The following is a 14,169-nucleotide window of genomic DNA, read 5'->3' as shown; positions in this document are numbered from 1 at the left end:
TTGAGTCTGTGCTCACTTTTTCTGGTCTGCGTAGTCACGGCAACACATTTAGTGTATATAATGATGATTTATACATTGCATTTAGTATCCCTGAGAACAAATGTCTGCAACTGTAGTTTGAATACGATGCAGAAAACTGAGAAGGGTTTTCTTGTTGTTGTTTTCTTCTTGTATGTTTGGATACAAACTTTTAATCATTCATTATTTTGCCACATTAGTTTTTCAATGATATAGGGAACATTGGAAGCACTAACTGTGCAAGAATTCAATAGCCAATTTTCTCCTCCAATACCCTGACTTCTGGGCTGGGGAAAAGACCATCTATTAGACCACGACTGGCATTTGCGTTTGTGGAGGATGACAACAAATTTGTCACCCTAGTCTGAAATATATTCTGCTCTCTGGCAGTTTAAAATCAAACCAGCCCTCTCTAAATTCTTAAAATTTGGAAATATTGGAAATGCTGTGGTTTCTTGTTACGGCATTTTTTTATTTTGCTTTTTCAAAAATTAGAAATTATCTTCATAGGAAAAATATAACATTACATATCTTGAAACATCCATTACTATTGCAAAACTTGTCATCCCATTACAAATTGTTTATGAGAATATTTTTATTTTAAGATAATACGGCCTACCAGACAGTTCAATGCCCATAGCGACATAAGCTCCAATGTATATTTAAAAGCATATATATGAAACATATATTGAACCAAAAGAACACAGGACTATACCCATGTAATTAAGGTCAGATAATCAGCTGAAAAGGAAGTTTTAATTTGTTAATAAACTGTTGTATATAGCATTTCAAAAATATACTGGAGTATAATTACACTCTATACATTATTAGAGTATAATTACACTCTATACATTATACTCTATATTTAGGTTAATTTTGAAGATAATTCTTCAATAAAGCCAAATGTTAGAGGGAGAATGGGTGAAAACACATTAACCTGCCTCCTACCCGGACGGAGCCCTCATGCTGTATACAGTTTACCACAGAAGGGTGAAAAACGAAAAAATAAAAAAATTAAAAAAAAAAAAAAAACCAAAGGAACACAAAACAATGAAAAATTGTCGCCAGAAATGCTTGCTTTTTTTTCTGGGCCCATGGATCCTTGCCTTTTGAGTTGTAATAGTATGCGCCCAGCGCTATATGTTGCTCGGCTGCCTCACCCATAAGGCATAGCCAGCATCAACAAGATGTCAGTTTTTCAGAAGTGTCCATGTTGGGAAATTTCACTGTATAATTGAAAGTCAAAAAAAGGACTATAATATAAGTCATCAATTTATACTCATTTCAGTTAGGTACAACTCTCCATTACATACGACTGAACATTTAAATATAAAAGCGAAGTGGATAACTGGATGAATCATTAAAGCACAAGAAAACATGGCAATGCCAGACTTTCGATCATTTCCACAAAGGAATGGCAATTAAAGGAATCCCACAGATTCATTAATGAAACAAAGCCGTTCTTATAATAAAATATGCATGTACTCAAGCACTGTTTTGCAACAAACGTGGAGAGTTTTAGTGAATAATAGTCTGACCCACTGAGACTATACCAAAAAATGACGACAGGGACCAGGCCATGCATGCGTGGTCTATAGTAGCCTACACGTGCATGGTTAAAGCTGCTTTACTGTCTTTAAGTTGATGGAACTCGCAAAGTGCTGGTTCAAAGCTGGACTTGGGATGGGAGTTTGTAGACTGGGCATGTTGTTAAACAATAGTCAAATAAATACATATTAACATACCAATCAGGAATGAAACATTTTATTTTTCTACCTGATGATATGTTTCATTTCTTCAAATTTCTGTACATTCTAGTTTTGCGCAGAAATGGAATCGAAGGAAACAACAATATGATTAATGTTGCTATGTAAATTTACGACAAGAAGAGCCCTGACTCTGTATTATCTGAGAAGGATTGGTGGGTGTGCAACGGGGGCGGGGGTGCATGGCGGTAGGGTGGGGGTGGTATCTTAATCTACCACTGGAAAAAATACTGAGATAAATATCTGTACACTACACTATATAATGAACAAAGAATCTCATGACCAAATATAACAACCAAGATTTTAGGTTAAAAATATTTGCGCTATAATTCAAAGCAAGCTACAATTATTACTTTGTGAATGTGACATTGATTCCCTGAGCGTGTTTTGCGGAATATCTTGTGATAATCCGAGATTGCTCTGATGATAGACTTGGCAGAACTTAATAATAAATTTATTCGGCCAAGGATGGCCCCAAACCAATGTCAGAGCGCGTTTCATTTGGAAACCTAATCTTGTCACTGCGTGTATTGATCTCTCTCTCTCACACACACACACACGCACACACACACACACTATATGCCAACTCTTCGTGTCCTCACGCCAAGGACAACATATATATCGCTGATGGTTTTGTCATTGGCTCCAGAACCTCCTGAAGGGTGACAGTGGTCATTGCTACTCTGGGCCAACCAGCAGCACACTCTTTGTTCACATGACTAAAGTACTGGAGGTGAAAACAAGGCGAATTTAACCCTGGTGAACGAGATAGGCATTGAAGTAGATCTTAACATAAAAAAAAAAAATGAAAATATAGCTTTTAGGTAAGAAATTCTCTCTGGGAAAGTATTCAGTGCGTGCCTAGCCTTCAAATATGATAGTTTCAGCGTCATCTAACACTAGTACCGGTATACGCATTAGTCCCAGGTTTCCTGTAGTAATTTGAAATTTAGGAATAGGCCTAAGCCAAAATCAGCATTTCGTCCATTTTGCTCCATGTTATAAATCGCTTGGAACCAGCTTGGGGGCTTGAAACTATGAATAGGTCTTGATATATAGACCTATTCGAATAACTGTATTACATATTGACTTTATTTAAAGACTGTTGATTGTTCTTACTTTCGTGCACTTGTGTAGATATGGGGAAAATATCTTCATAAACCCGAAATGACAGCGGATCACCCAGTGAACTTATCTCTAGTCCCCTCCACTTGAGCCCCGGCTTTAAAAGTTTAACGTCACTTCCTGTGCTATTTTGAGGATAAACCCAAACACTTCCACGTTGCATTTATTTGAAAGATAGCTAACTCATCAGTGACTTTGATTATCGTTGCCGGTACAGAGACCTCGGGATGGATGCTCAGGGCCGAGAAGCCGGAGAAGCCCAGCAACCTCCACCTCCGCCCATGTCTCCCTCAACCTCACAAATAGGTGATTATCTGACTTCATTCTTGGTAGCCAAACCACGGTGTTAAGAACAACAACAACATTACCACTGTCTGTTTCACCTCAGCAACTAGCCGTAACTGCTCCAACGATTTCTGAACTACTACCGTACGCAATATCGCTGCAGATGCTACCTGGTTTAAGGCTGGAAGCTCGTCCCCGCACAGTTCAATTTAGGACCGATCTCGCTACAACACTGGGGAAGTGTTCCCATGTCATATTTTCCCTGCATCATGTAAGAACGAAATACCTCCACTCACTCACCTAAACAAGTCACGGAGTCATATTGAATAGGGCTAAAAGCAGACCTAAAGCCAGTACAGGTGCATCTATAGTATTTCTGAACATTTCCAATATATCATTACTGACTGTAAATGTACTGGTAGCTGTTTAAGTCCTAGCCTTAAGCTAAGCTGGACGTTCCTACCATAACGCCAAGCTGTGGTCCTAAAGACTTCCAAGTGGACAATTTCACTAAAAAAAAAACGGCTCAAACCCTACCTTAATTTTGCTATTCACCGATTTCCTAAAATGCCCAAAATACAGTATGTGAAAGCCAGCATTGGTTAACCATCCTTCAACAGTAATCCAGCCATTCAAACTTTCGAATTGGACAACTAAAATCAATGTCTGCCATGTTTACAATTTTTTTTATCATCTTCAAGCAGTATGATGGGCCACGAAAATTTATCCCACTCAACATGCTGTTTACAGGGCATTCAACTCTGAAAAGAGAATGTTTGGTACGATAAAATTTTCGTGCCCCATCAACTTGCCCAAAGTTGAAAAAAAAATTCTGACAACTGGATGCTAATCTGATCACTGGATGCTAATCTGACCTCTGCTTTGTTGTGATGTGCAAATGGGATTTATTGGTGGCACATTGTGTGTTAGATATCAGATCGTGCTACAAACAGTACCAGTCTTAGTCTGTAAAGCTTGTCGGGCTTCTTGATGCTGAAAATGTATTATATATGACATTTCCTTTCAGTTCTTCAAGTCTTGGAACAATATGGCTGGTTTCTTCTTCTTGGGGCAATACTGATTTATTTCTTCTGGGGAAAGCTAGAGCAGAAGTTCAGGCAGTTTCAGGAGAAACAGGAAGAGAAAAACCTGAAGAAGTATGGTAAGATTATAGGGTAATCCATGTAAATATCATATGATCTGTAGTCAAGTCTTTATCCAAGTTGTTAGCTTTCTGAAGATTAAAAAAAGTTATTTGTTTTGTTTATATATATAATATCATAAGCACAGGATTCAGATATGGTAAACATTGTTAGATACCCCAATATCATGTCCTGTTGGGGTGACCCTGTTGAGGTTTGAGCCATCAACCTTTGGGTTTCAAATCTGGGGTCATGCTTCTACCGCTGGAGGAAAGAGAAATTCCCCTCTGCCGGCAAGCACATGTAACTGGTGCCTATGTTCCACCATATCCCCATCACAAGGGCAGTGAAACAACCACAGGAACCACCTTCAAATTATTGGCTGTGCCATTGCTGCCCCAGCTCGCTCTGCTGGCAGTGCCAATTGTTACAAGGAGCCCCTTTTGGGGTGTGAACCATCAGCCCTTGGGTTTTTAGTCCCTGTTTCAACTAAGGGAAATTCCTATCATCCTAGAGGTAGCATCACTTATATTCACCCTGTTACATATTGTGTGAATAATAGGACAAAAGACGTGTAAGAGATATCCATGTTAGAGAATATACTGTACATGTATAAAGGAGAAATATACACCTATTAGGAAATGTGAGAGATATGGTGAGAAATGTAAGAGATATGTTATTAAATATGTAAGAGATATGGTGAGAAATGTAAGAGAGATGGTATGAAATATGTAAGAGATATGGTGAGAAATGTAAGAGATATGATAAGAAATGTTCAGCTTTTCTTGCCTGGCGTGTAATTCAAATGTGTTTGTAGATTCTAACACAGCACAGAGAAGGCTGGAGTCCATGGCGGCAGCACGGCAGCGACTACAGGAGAAGTACGATTCTGAGGCCAGAGTGTTTGCAGAACATCAGAGGAAGGTTAGACAACCATGCATGTATCAGTCATAGCAAATCACACTTGGTATAAACTGTGAGGGAAAACTCCAAAACTCCACAAAAGCATGCATAGGAATGATAAGAACGTTCTTTGTCAGTCTTCCCTTATGAGGTAAGCTTGTGGAGCCAAGTCTATGTTGATGACGTGATCATCTTAGCTTTCTTCACCTTTCTCAGTCTTGCCTTATCACATAAGCTTGTGGAGCCAAGTCTATGTTGATGACGTGATTGTCTTAGCTTTCTTCACCTATCTCAGTCTTGCCTTATCACATAAGCTTGTGGAGCCAAGTCTATGTTGATGATGTGATCGTCTTAGCTTTCTTCACCTTTCTCAGTCTTGCCTTATCACATAAGCTTGTGGAGCCAAGTCTATGTTGATGACGTGATTGTCTTAGCTTTCTTCATCTATCTCAGTCTTGCCTTATCACATAAGCTTGTGGAGCCGAGTCTATGTTGATGACGTGATTGTCTTAGCTTTCTTCATCTATCTCAGTCTTGCCTTATCACATAAAGCTTGTGGAGCCAAGTCTATGTTGATGATGTGATCGTCTTGGCTTTTTTCACCTTTCTCAGTTTTGCCGTATCAAATAAGCTTGGGGAGCCAAGTCTGTGTTGATGACGTAATTGTCTTAGCTTTCTTCCGTTCTTGTGCTTCACAGTGTTCCGTGCAATGTTGCATGTACAGGAGATTCTGTTCTTTTGCTTCACAGTGTTCCGTGCAATGTTGCATGTACAGGAGATTCCGTTCTTTTGCTTCACAGTGTTCCGTGCAATGTTGCATGTACAGGAGATTCTGTTCTTTTGCTTCACAGTGTTCCGTGCAATGTTGCATGTACAGGAGATTCTGTTCTTGTACTTCACTGTGTTCCGTGCAATGTTGCATGTACAGGAGATTCCGTTCTTTTGCTTCACAGTGTTCCGTGCAATGTTGCATGTACAGGAGATTCCGTTCTTGTGCTTCACTGTGTTCCGTGCAATGTTGCATGTACAGGAGATTCCGTTCTTTTGCTTCACAGTGTTCCGTGCAATGTTGCATGTACAGGAGATTCTGTTCTTGTGCTTTACTGTGTTCCGTGCAATGTTGCATGTACAGGAGATTCTGTTCTTTTGCTTCACAGTGTTCTGTGCAATGTTGCATGTACAGGAGATTCTGTTCTTTTGCTTCACTGTGTTCCGTGCAATGTTGCATGTACAGGAGATTCTGTTCTTGTGCTTCACTGTGTTCCGTGCAATGTTGCATGTACAGGAGATTCTGTTCTTTTGCTTCACTGTGTTCTGTGCAATGTTGCATGTACAGGAGATTCTGTTCTTGTGCTTCACTGTGTTCCGTGCAATGTTGCATGTACAGGAGATTCTGTTCTTTTGCTTCACAGTGTTCCGTGCAGTGTTGCATGTACAGGAGATTCTGTTCTTTTGCTTCACTGTGTTCCGTGCAATGTTGCATGTACAGGAGATTCTGTTCTTGTACTTCACTGTGTTCCGTGCAATGTTGTATGTACAGGAGATTCTGTTCTTTTGCTTCACAGTGTTCCGTGCAATGTTGCATGTACAGGAGATTCTGTTCTTTTGCCTCACAGTGTTCCGTGCAATGTTGCATGTACAGGAGATTCTGTTCTTGTACTTCACTGTGTTCCGTGCAATGTTGCATGTACAGGAGATTCTGTTCTTGTACTTCACTGTGTTCCGTGCAATGTTGCATGTACAGGAGATTCCGTTCTTGTGCTTCACTGTGTTCCGTGCAATGTTGCATGTACAGGAGATTCTGTTTTTGTGCTTCACAGTGTTCCGTGCAATGTTGCATGTACAGGAGATTCCGTTCTTTTGCTTCACAGTGTTCCGTGCAATGTTGCATGTACAGGAGATTCCGTTCTTTTGCTTCACTGTGTTCCGTGCAATGTTGCATGTACAGGAGATTCCGTTCTTGTGCTTCACAGTGTTCCGTGCAATGTTGCATGTACAGGAGATTCTGTTCTTTTGCTTCACAGTGTTCCGTGCAATGTTGCATGTACAGGAGATTCTGTTCTTTTGCTTCACAGTGTTCCGTGCAATGTTGCATGTACAGGAGATTCTGTTCTTGTGCTTTACTGTGTTCCGTGCAATGTTGCATGTACAGGAGATTCTGTTCTTTTGCTTCACAGTGTTCCGTGCAATGTTGTATGTACAGGAGATTCTGTTCTTGTGCTTCACAGTGTTCTGTGCAATGTTGCATGTACAGGAGATTCCGTTCTTTTGCTTCACAGTGTTCCGTGCAATGTTGCATGTACAGGAGATTCTGTTCTTGTGCTTTACTGTGTTCCGTGCAATGTTGCATGTACAGGAGATTCTGTTCTTTTGCTTCACAGTGTTCCGTGCAATGTTGCATGTACAGGAGATTCTGTTCTTTTGCTTCACAGTGTTCCGTGCAATGTTGCATGTACAGGAGATTCCGTTCTTTTGCTTCACAGTGTTCCGTGCAATGTTGCATGTACAGGAGATTCTGTTCTTTTGCTTCACAGTGTTCCGTGCAATGTTGCATGTACAGGAGATTCTGTTCTTGTGCTTCACAGTGCTTTATTCTGGGGCTTGAGGTCGTAACTTGGGGTCCTGAAATGTACCTGTGCACTACATATTTCCTGTGTTCTGGGCTGAATATGTTCTCAGTGCAACTAACTGTGTTAAGAGTGAATTTAGCAGAACATACGGTCACTGTTGTTGACTAAAATTCTGGTGGTAAATGAGTAGAGTATTAAAACTGACTACTGTAAGTACACCTCTAAAGCATTATGAAAGTGATGCCAACAATGCTTTGTTTCTGTCACTAAAGATCCAGGCTTTATAAAACTGTGCACATTATTTTCTACACCTCATAGTTCTGTCAGAAATTTTCAAAGTATTGGGCATAGGGGTGGTTGAAAAGGTTGAGGAATTTGGGTATGTACCATATTCTGGTAATTTACACATGTAGTTCTGACTGGCTTCACTGGATGATCTCCCTTTGTCTGATCTGTTATTCATCTTAGGATTTGTACTTTTTTGAGTGAGTGAGTGCTTGGGGTTTAACGTCGTACCACTTTTTTGAGCATTCCTCAAACAGTAAATTATTCAATGAATGTGTTTTAAAACTTATTGTACAACATCCAAAGAGGAGAATATCATAAACATTATATGCGTGTCATTTACCGTATAAAGCAGTCTAAAAAGTATGACAAGCAATGTCAACAAAACGATTTGTATCATTAGTTGATAGCATTATTCTTTTATATGGGTTATTACATTTGCTTGGTGACATGAGTGTTGGTTTACATTGTGTTTTGTGGTGGACCATTGAACTGATGACAGACATTGGATAATTTGCTTTGTTCTGACCTTGAGGTAACCTGGATGTAATCGTGAGATATGTTTTACTTGTTTACATGATACATGATTATTTGCAATATCAGACCATTTGACCTTTATAGTTGTACATATGCATGTATGACATGTACTCATTGTGACTCATTGGTTCATGTTTGATTGTTAGAAAGAGGAAGAGAAGAGGAAAGAAAGAATAGATGACTGGGATAGACATTTAGAAGGAAAAGGATACCGAAATAAGTTCAAGCCTCCGGTGAGTAGAAATAGTAGATACATGCAGAGTAACAGGTTGATTTTTATTTTTGAGCAGGTAGGTTCCCCTTTGCAGAAGACTAGAGGTGTGATTGTGCCAAGTGTGTGTTATTAGCACACCTAGATTTAGTGTCAGGGGTGGAAAGGTGTGGGGGGATAGCATGCCCATGTTGGTGCGCATCATAGCTGTCTAAGTTAAGGTTTACTGATAATGGGTTTTAGAGGGTTTTTGATAAAGGGTTTTGACTTCAGATTTACTTCTTCAGGTAAGATTTGTGACTTTGAACATGCTAGGTAAATGTTTTACTTATTTGTTTATTTTTGATTGGTGTTTTAAGTTGTACTGAAGAATATTTGACTTATATGACAGCTGCCATCATCATGGTGGGAGGACAGATACCCTAGAGTGCGAGAAAGCCTAACTAGATGGAGCCAGATTTCAGCCTTAACGATTTCGTATGGTGAAGATTTTTTTTGATTTTTTTAAATCAGGTTTCAGTCTTTGATGTTTGAGGTGAATTCAGATCAAAAAAATGCTCCTTAGTGTGATATGTCATGAGCAAAAGCATGAGTAGCCTGAGTACACCGTAAAACTTGAATATTGTCTGGATTTGCATCCTATTCCTGTACTGCCCATACACTGTAACACTATGCTTGCTGGTACATCACTGATACTACCAGACAAATTGACCTTTCAGAGCTTTTTAGGCTTAAGGGGTACATGAACTGCTGGGGTATTAGGATAACAGCAGTTTAAAGCCATATTTATGCTGGAAGAAGAAAAATGAGACTGAAGCTTTTTTGTGCTATTTGTGCCCCATCTTAAGAAACTGAAACCATGCGTTTCATGTATTTATTAAAAAGTGCATACATGTACATATCACGTACCAACAGAAACAAACACTCAGGGAGTTTTTCCATTTTCTTATCACATCCTGTCTCATCACAATGACTTCAGTGACTTTTGCGTTGATAACAAAAATTACAGTTGGTAGCAATAATGTAAAATGAGCACGGTGCATGTGCTGCAAATATATGTGGACATGTTTGCATGGTGGTGGCAGCCTCCGTGGTGGAGTAGTTGTCATCCCAGTGGAGTGGTTGTCATCCTGGTGAAGTGGTTGTCATCCCAGTTGTCATCCCTGTGGAGTGGTTGTCATCCTGGTGACGTGGTTGTCATCCCCAGTTGTCACCCCAGTGAAGTGGTTGTCTTCCCAGTTGTCATCCTGGTGAAGTGGTTGTTATCCCGGAGGAGTGGTTGTCATCCTGGTAAAGTGGTTGTTATCCCGGAGGAGTGGTTGTCATCCCGGAGGAGTGGTTGTCATCCGAGTGAAGTGGTTGTCATCCCGGTGGAGTGGTTGTCATCCCAGTTGTCATCCAGGTGGAGTGGTTGTCATCCCGGTTGTCATCCCAGTGGAGTAGTAGTCATCCCAATGAAGTGGTTGTCATCCCAGTTGTCATCCCAGTGGAGTGGTTGTCATCCCAGTTGTCATCCTGGTGAAGTGGTTGTTATCCCGGAGGAGTGGTTGTCATCCCGGTGAAGTGGTTGTTATCCCGGAGGAGTGGTTGTCATCCCGGAGGAGTGGTTGTCATCCGAGTGAAGTGGTTGTCATCCCGGTGGAGTGGTTGTCATCCCAGTTGTCATCCAGGTGGAGTGGTTGTCATCCCGGTTGTCATCCCAGTGGAGTAGTAGTCATCCCAATGAAGTGGTTGTCATCCCAGTTGTCATCCCAGTGGAGTGGTTGTCATCCCAGTTGTCATCCTGGTGAAGTGGTTGTTATCCCGGAGGAGTGGTTGTCATCCCGGTGAAGTGGTTGTTATCCCGGAGGAGTGGTTGTCATCCCGGAGGAGTGGTTGTCATCTGAGTGAAGTGGTTGTCATCCCGGTGGAGTGGTTGTCATCCCAGTTGTCATCCAGGTGGAGTGGTTGTCATCCCGGTTGTCATCCCAGTGGAGTAGTAGTCATCCCAATGAAGTGGTTGTCATCCCAGTTGTCATCCCAGTGGAGTGGTTGTCATCCCAGTTGTCATCCCGGTGAAGTGGTTGTCATCCCGGTGGAGTGGTTGTCATCCCGGTGGAGTGGTTGTCATCCCGGTGGAGTGGTTGTCATCCTGGTGAAGTGGTTGTCATCCCGGTGGAGTGGTTGTCATCCTGGTGAAGTGGTTGTCATCCCGGTGAAGTGGTTGTCATCCCAGTGGAGTGGTTGTCATCCTGGTGAAGTGGTTGTCATCCCGGTGAAGTGGTTGTCATCCCGGTGAAGTGGTTGTCATCCCAGTGGAGTGGTTGTCTTCCCCAGTTGTCACCCCAGTGGAGTGGTTGTCATCCCCAGTTGTCACCCCAGTGGAGTGGTTGTCATCCCCAGTTGTCACCCCAGTGGAGTGGTTGTCATCCCAGTTGTCATCCCGGTGAAGTGGTTGTCATCCCGGTGGAGTGGTTGTCATCCCGGTGGAGTGGTTGTCATCCCGGTGGAGTGGTTGTCATCCTGGTGAAGTGGTTGTCATCCCGGTGGAGTGGTTGTCATCCTGGTGAAGTGGTTGTCATCCCGGTGGAGTGGTTGTCATCCCGGTGGAGTGGTTGTCATCCCAGTGGAGTGGTTGTCATCCTGGTGAAGTGGTTGTCATCCCGGTGAAGTGGTTGTCATCCCGGTGAAGTGGTTGTCATCCCAGTGGAGTGGTTGTCTTCCCATTGCCTCTTACTCAGGAACCTTTCACCAATACGATGGCTGTGAGTTCATGTCCAGGTCATGCTGGCTTCCTTCCTCGTCATGTGCCAGTAGCCTGCAGATGATTATGGGTTTCCCCCCGGGCTTTGCTTGGTTTCCCCTCCCACTGTAATGCTGCCGCTGTTGCATAAGTGAATTTTTTAAGAAATAAAACATAGTTTGCCATGTTCAAATCACCAAGAAAATGCTCAGCAGACAGGAGTTGTTGTCCACTGTTTGATTTTTTTTTTTTTTTGATTGGTGTTTTCCGCTGTACTCAAGAATATTTCACTTATGCGACGTCGGCCAGCATTATGGTTGGCTTGAAACCAGGCACAGCCCGGGGGAAACCCACGACCATCCGCAGGTTGCTGGCAGACCTTCCCACTTACGGCCGGAGAGGAAGCCATCCACTGTTTGAGAATGAGGGGAGGCAGGCCTACAGAGTTACCAGACAGTGGACAACTCCCATCTGCTGTCCATTAGCTTGGTGATTGGAACATGGCAAACTAGTTATTCTTTCCATTCTATCATACCATTATGAAATAGACTAATAAATGCACATTTCCTGCCAGCGCCTTTTGCGTATCAGTTCGAGCTCTAAATTGGAACACAACAGTTACGCGACGACAGAGGATTGATGATTTTAAGGAGTTGAAATCTAAGAAGTTTAAGAAGTTGAACTAATTAAAAAAAAAGGGGCAGAAGTGAATGATCTATTCATGGAGAAACTTGTAGATTCAGCTGAAGCTTAAATGGAAGGTGCTTCCTGATATGGTAGTGGTGGCGAGAATTTGGTGACCATGTGACGGTATCTATGGAGCCAGACGCGTGGACACAAGTCGACACAGAGGCATTCGTCGACAGGGAGGAAACAACAGCTGAGTATAACACACTGCTCTAAGAGCGGCGTTGTTCTTCATTGACGTTGCCCATGTTGTGCTTATCCAGATACAGTACATGTGCCTGGATGCCTGTTTGGTGCCACCTCTTAATATCTCATACACGGGATAACTGCCTATTGGCCACATGATGTTGGTAATGGTAAAAAGTTCATCTTTAAACGTAACTGCGTGACCAATTATATGTAAATTCATTTTGCCTTTGTTCTCGGAAAAAGTGAGCTGTCAGATTTGAAGAAAACAGATCTTCTGACAGCATAACCCAACCCCCCTATTTGATTAGCAAAATGAAACCGCCCCAGTGTTAATGACGAGGACGGCAACTGTTTGTAGATTATCAATTTGAGCACAGTTCGCTCACCATTGCCTTTAGTTTTAAGGTTTTTGGTGGTATGTTAGAATCTTGAGTAGAGTGTAAAACACCAATCAGTTATATGAATAAATTGTATAATTGAGCATAACAGTACATCATAAGCAGACATGCTCTACTCTACTTTGATAACCCTCACAAAGATGTTGTACTCAGGCAAATATGCTACTGTAAATGAAATCTCGCACAGATCTAAAGTAATTTGAGGTTAATGTGTTATCATTTGTGATTGTCATTTGTGTTGTTTTGAATATTAGTTTGAAGTATGTGTGTGCTTTGGTTTAAAAGTGTATTTTATTTTTTGTTTACAGGATATAAAACATTTTTTTTTGGTCAATTTGAGACATTTTAACATGTTTGAACAAACTTTACATAAACAAGTGTCTGTGTTAACATGCTTTATTAAACAATTGTTTAAATCATCACCTTGCATTTTTATCTGTGAATTTTGTTTTACGTGGATGGCTATTGCCTTTTGAATCAACTTTTATCTGGTTCAGTCAACCAATCAGCCTGGCATCGTTGGATGCTCTACCTGATTCACTGTACAGTCAATCAATCAACCCGTCCGGGCTGGTAACTTTGGATTCTGTCAACTGGTTCAGTGTACAATGAATCCATCAGCCAACTAGCCTGGTAACTCTTAATTCCCCCAGAGTGCTGTCGATCAATCAATCAATCAATCAATCAATCAATGAACTAACCAGCATCAGATAAGTTTTTGATGTTCACATTTTATTTTGCTTAGAACTATATGAGCTCTGTAGTGAGAGGGTTGATGACAACCTTTTACTGAGTGTGTTCCGCCTAGTGAAATATCAATTATTTTTTGTTAACAGAGAGCTAACATGAAGTCAATCAAGTCATCTGTGTGCCTGTTGGTCATCTGATCGATCAATTTCTTCACTTATTTGAGTCTTCCCTCCAGATTGCAGTGTTTGGGCAAATCTGATAGTATGTACATTACTCCTGCTTGCTGGAGTTTTCACCCCATGAGGTTCACCCCATGCATTTTCACCACATGAGGTTCACCCCATGCATTTTCACCACATGAGGTTCACCCCATGCATTTTCACCCCATGAGGTTCACCCCATGCATTTTCACCCCATGAGGTTCACCCCATGCATTTTCACCCCATGAGGTTCACCCCATGCATTTTCACCCCATGAGGTTCACCACATGAGGTTCACCACATGAGTTTTCACCACATAAGGTTCACCACATGAGGTTCACCTCATGAGTTTTCAGCCAGAGGCTCACCCCAAGCACACCTTGACACAGTAACTGGCATCACAATTACAGTACTTTCTAACATCTCTTTAATCTGAATGTT

The 14,169-nt window shown here is 41.5% G+C and overlaps 1 protein-coding gene across 2 annotated transcripts; it reads left to right on the top strand.

Moving 5' to 3' along the window:
- Nucleotides 1-3,056: 3,056 nt before the first annotated feature.
- LOC135482282 (selenoprotein S-like) lies at nt 3,057-14,099 on the top strand. Of its 2 annotated transcripts, XR_010446217.1 has the most exons (6): nt 3,057-3,215; nt 4,222-4,356; nt 5,154-5,260; nt 8,778-8,864; nt 13,675-13,832; nt 13,949-14,099. XR_010446217.1 is itself a non-coding variant. In XM_064762191.1 (5 exons), the coding sequence occupies exons 1-5, from the start codon at nt 3,137-3,139 to the stop codon at nt 13,723-13,725; spliced, it is 459 nt and encodes a 152-aa protein (XP_064618261.1). In that variant the 5' UTR covers nt 3,057-3,136; the 3' UTR covers nt 13,726-14,099. The 2 variants fall into 2 exon arrangements, 1 of the variants encoding a protein (XP_064618261.1); XM_064762191.1 differs by having other exon boundaries at nt 13,675-14,099.
- Nucleotides 14,100-14,169: the final 70 nt, after the last annotated feature.

This window comes from Liolophura sinensis, chromosome 1 (assembly GCF_032854445.1).
Source record: "Liolophura sinensis isolate JHLJ2023 chromosome 1, CUHK_Ljap_v2, whole genome shotgun sequence".
NCBI lineage: Eukaryota > Metazoa > Mollusca > Polyplacophora > Chitonida > Chitonidae > Liolophura > Liolophura sinensis.
The sequence above is the reverse complement of the archived record's forward strand: the minus strand, read 5'-3'. Positions and strand labels throughout refer to the sequence as shown.

Excerpts from the sequence above, each read along its gene's own strand:
- LOC135482282 (XM_064762191.1), top strand. The coding sequence starts at position 3,137 with ATGGATGCTCAGGGCCGAGAAGCCGGAGAAGCCCAGCAACCTCCACCT. Across the intron at positions 4,357-5,153 it reads GAAAAACCTGAAGAAGTATG|ATTCTAACACAGCACAGAGA; the intron begins GTAAGATTATAG and ends ATGTGTTTGTAG. Across the intron at positions 8,865-13,674 it reads GAAATAAGTTCAAGCCTCCG|AGAGCTAACATGAAGTCAAT; the intron begins GTGAGTAGAAAT and ends TTTTGTTAACAG.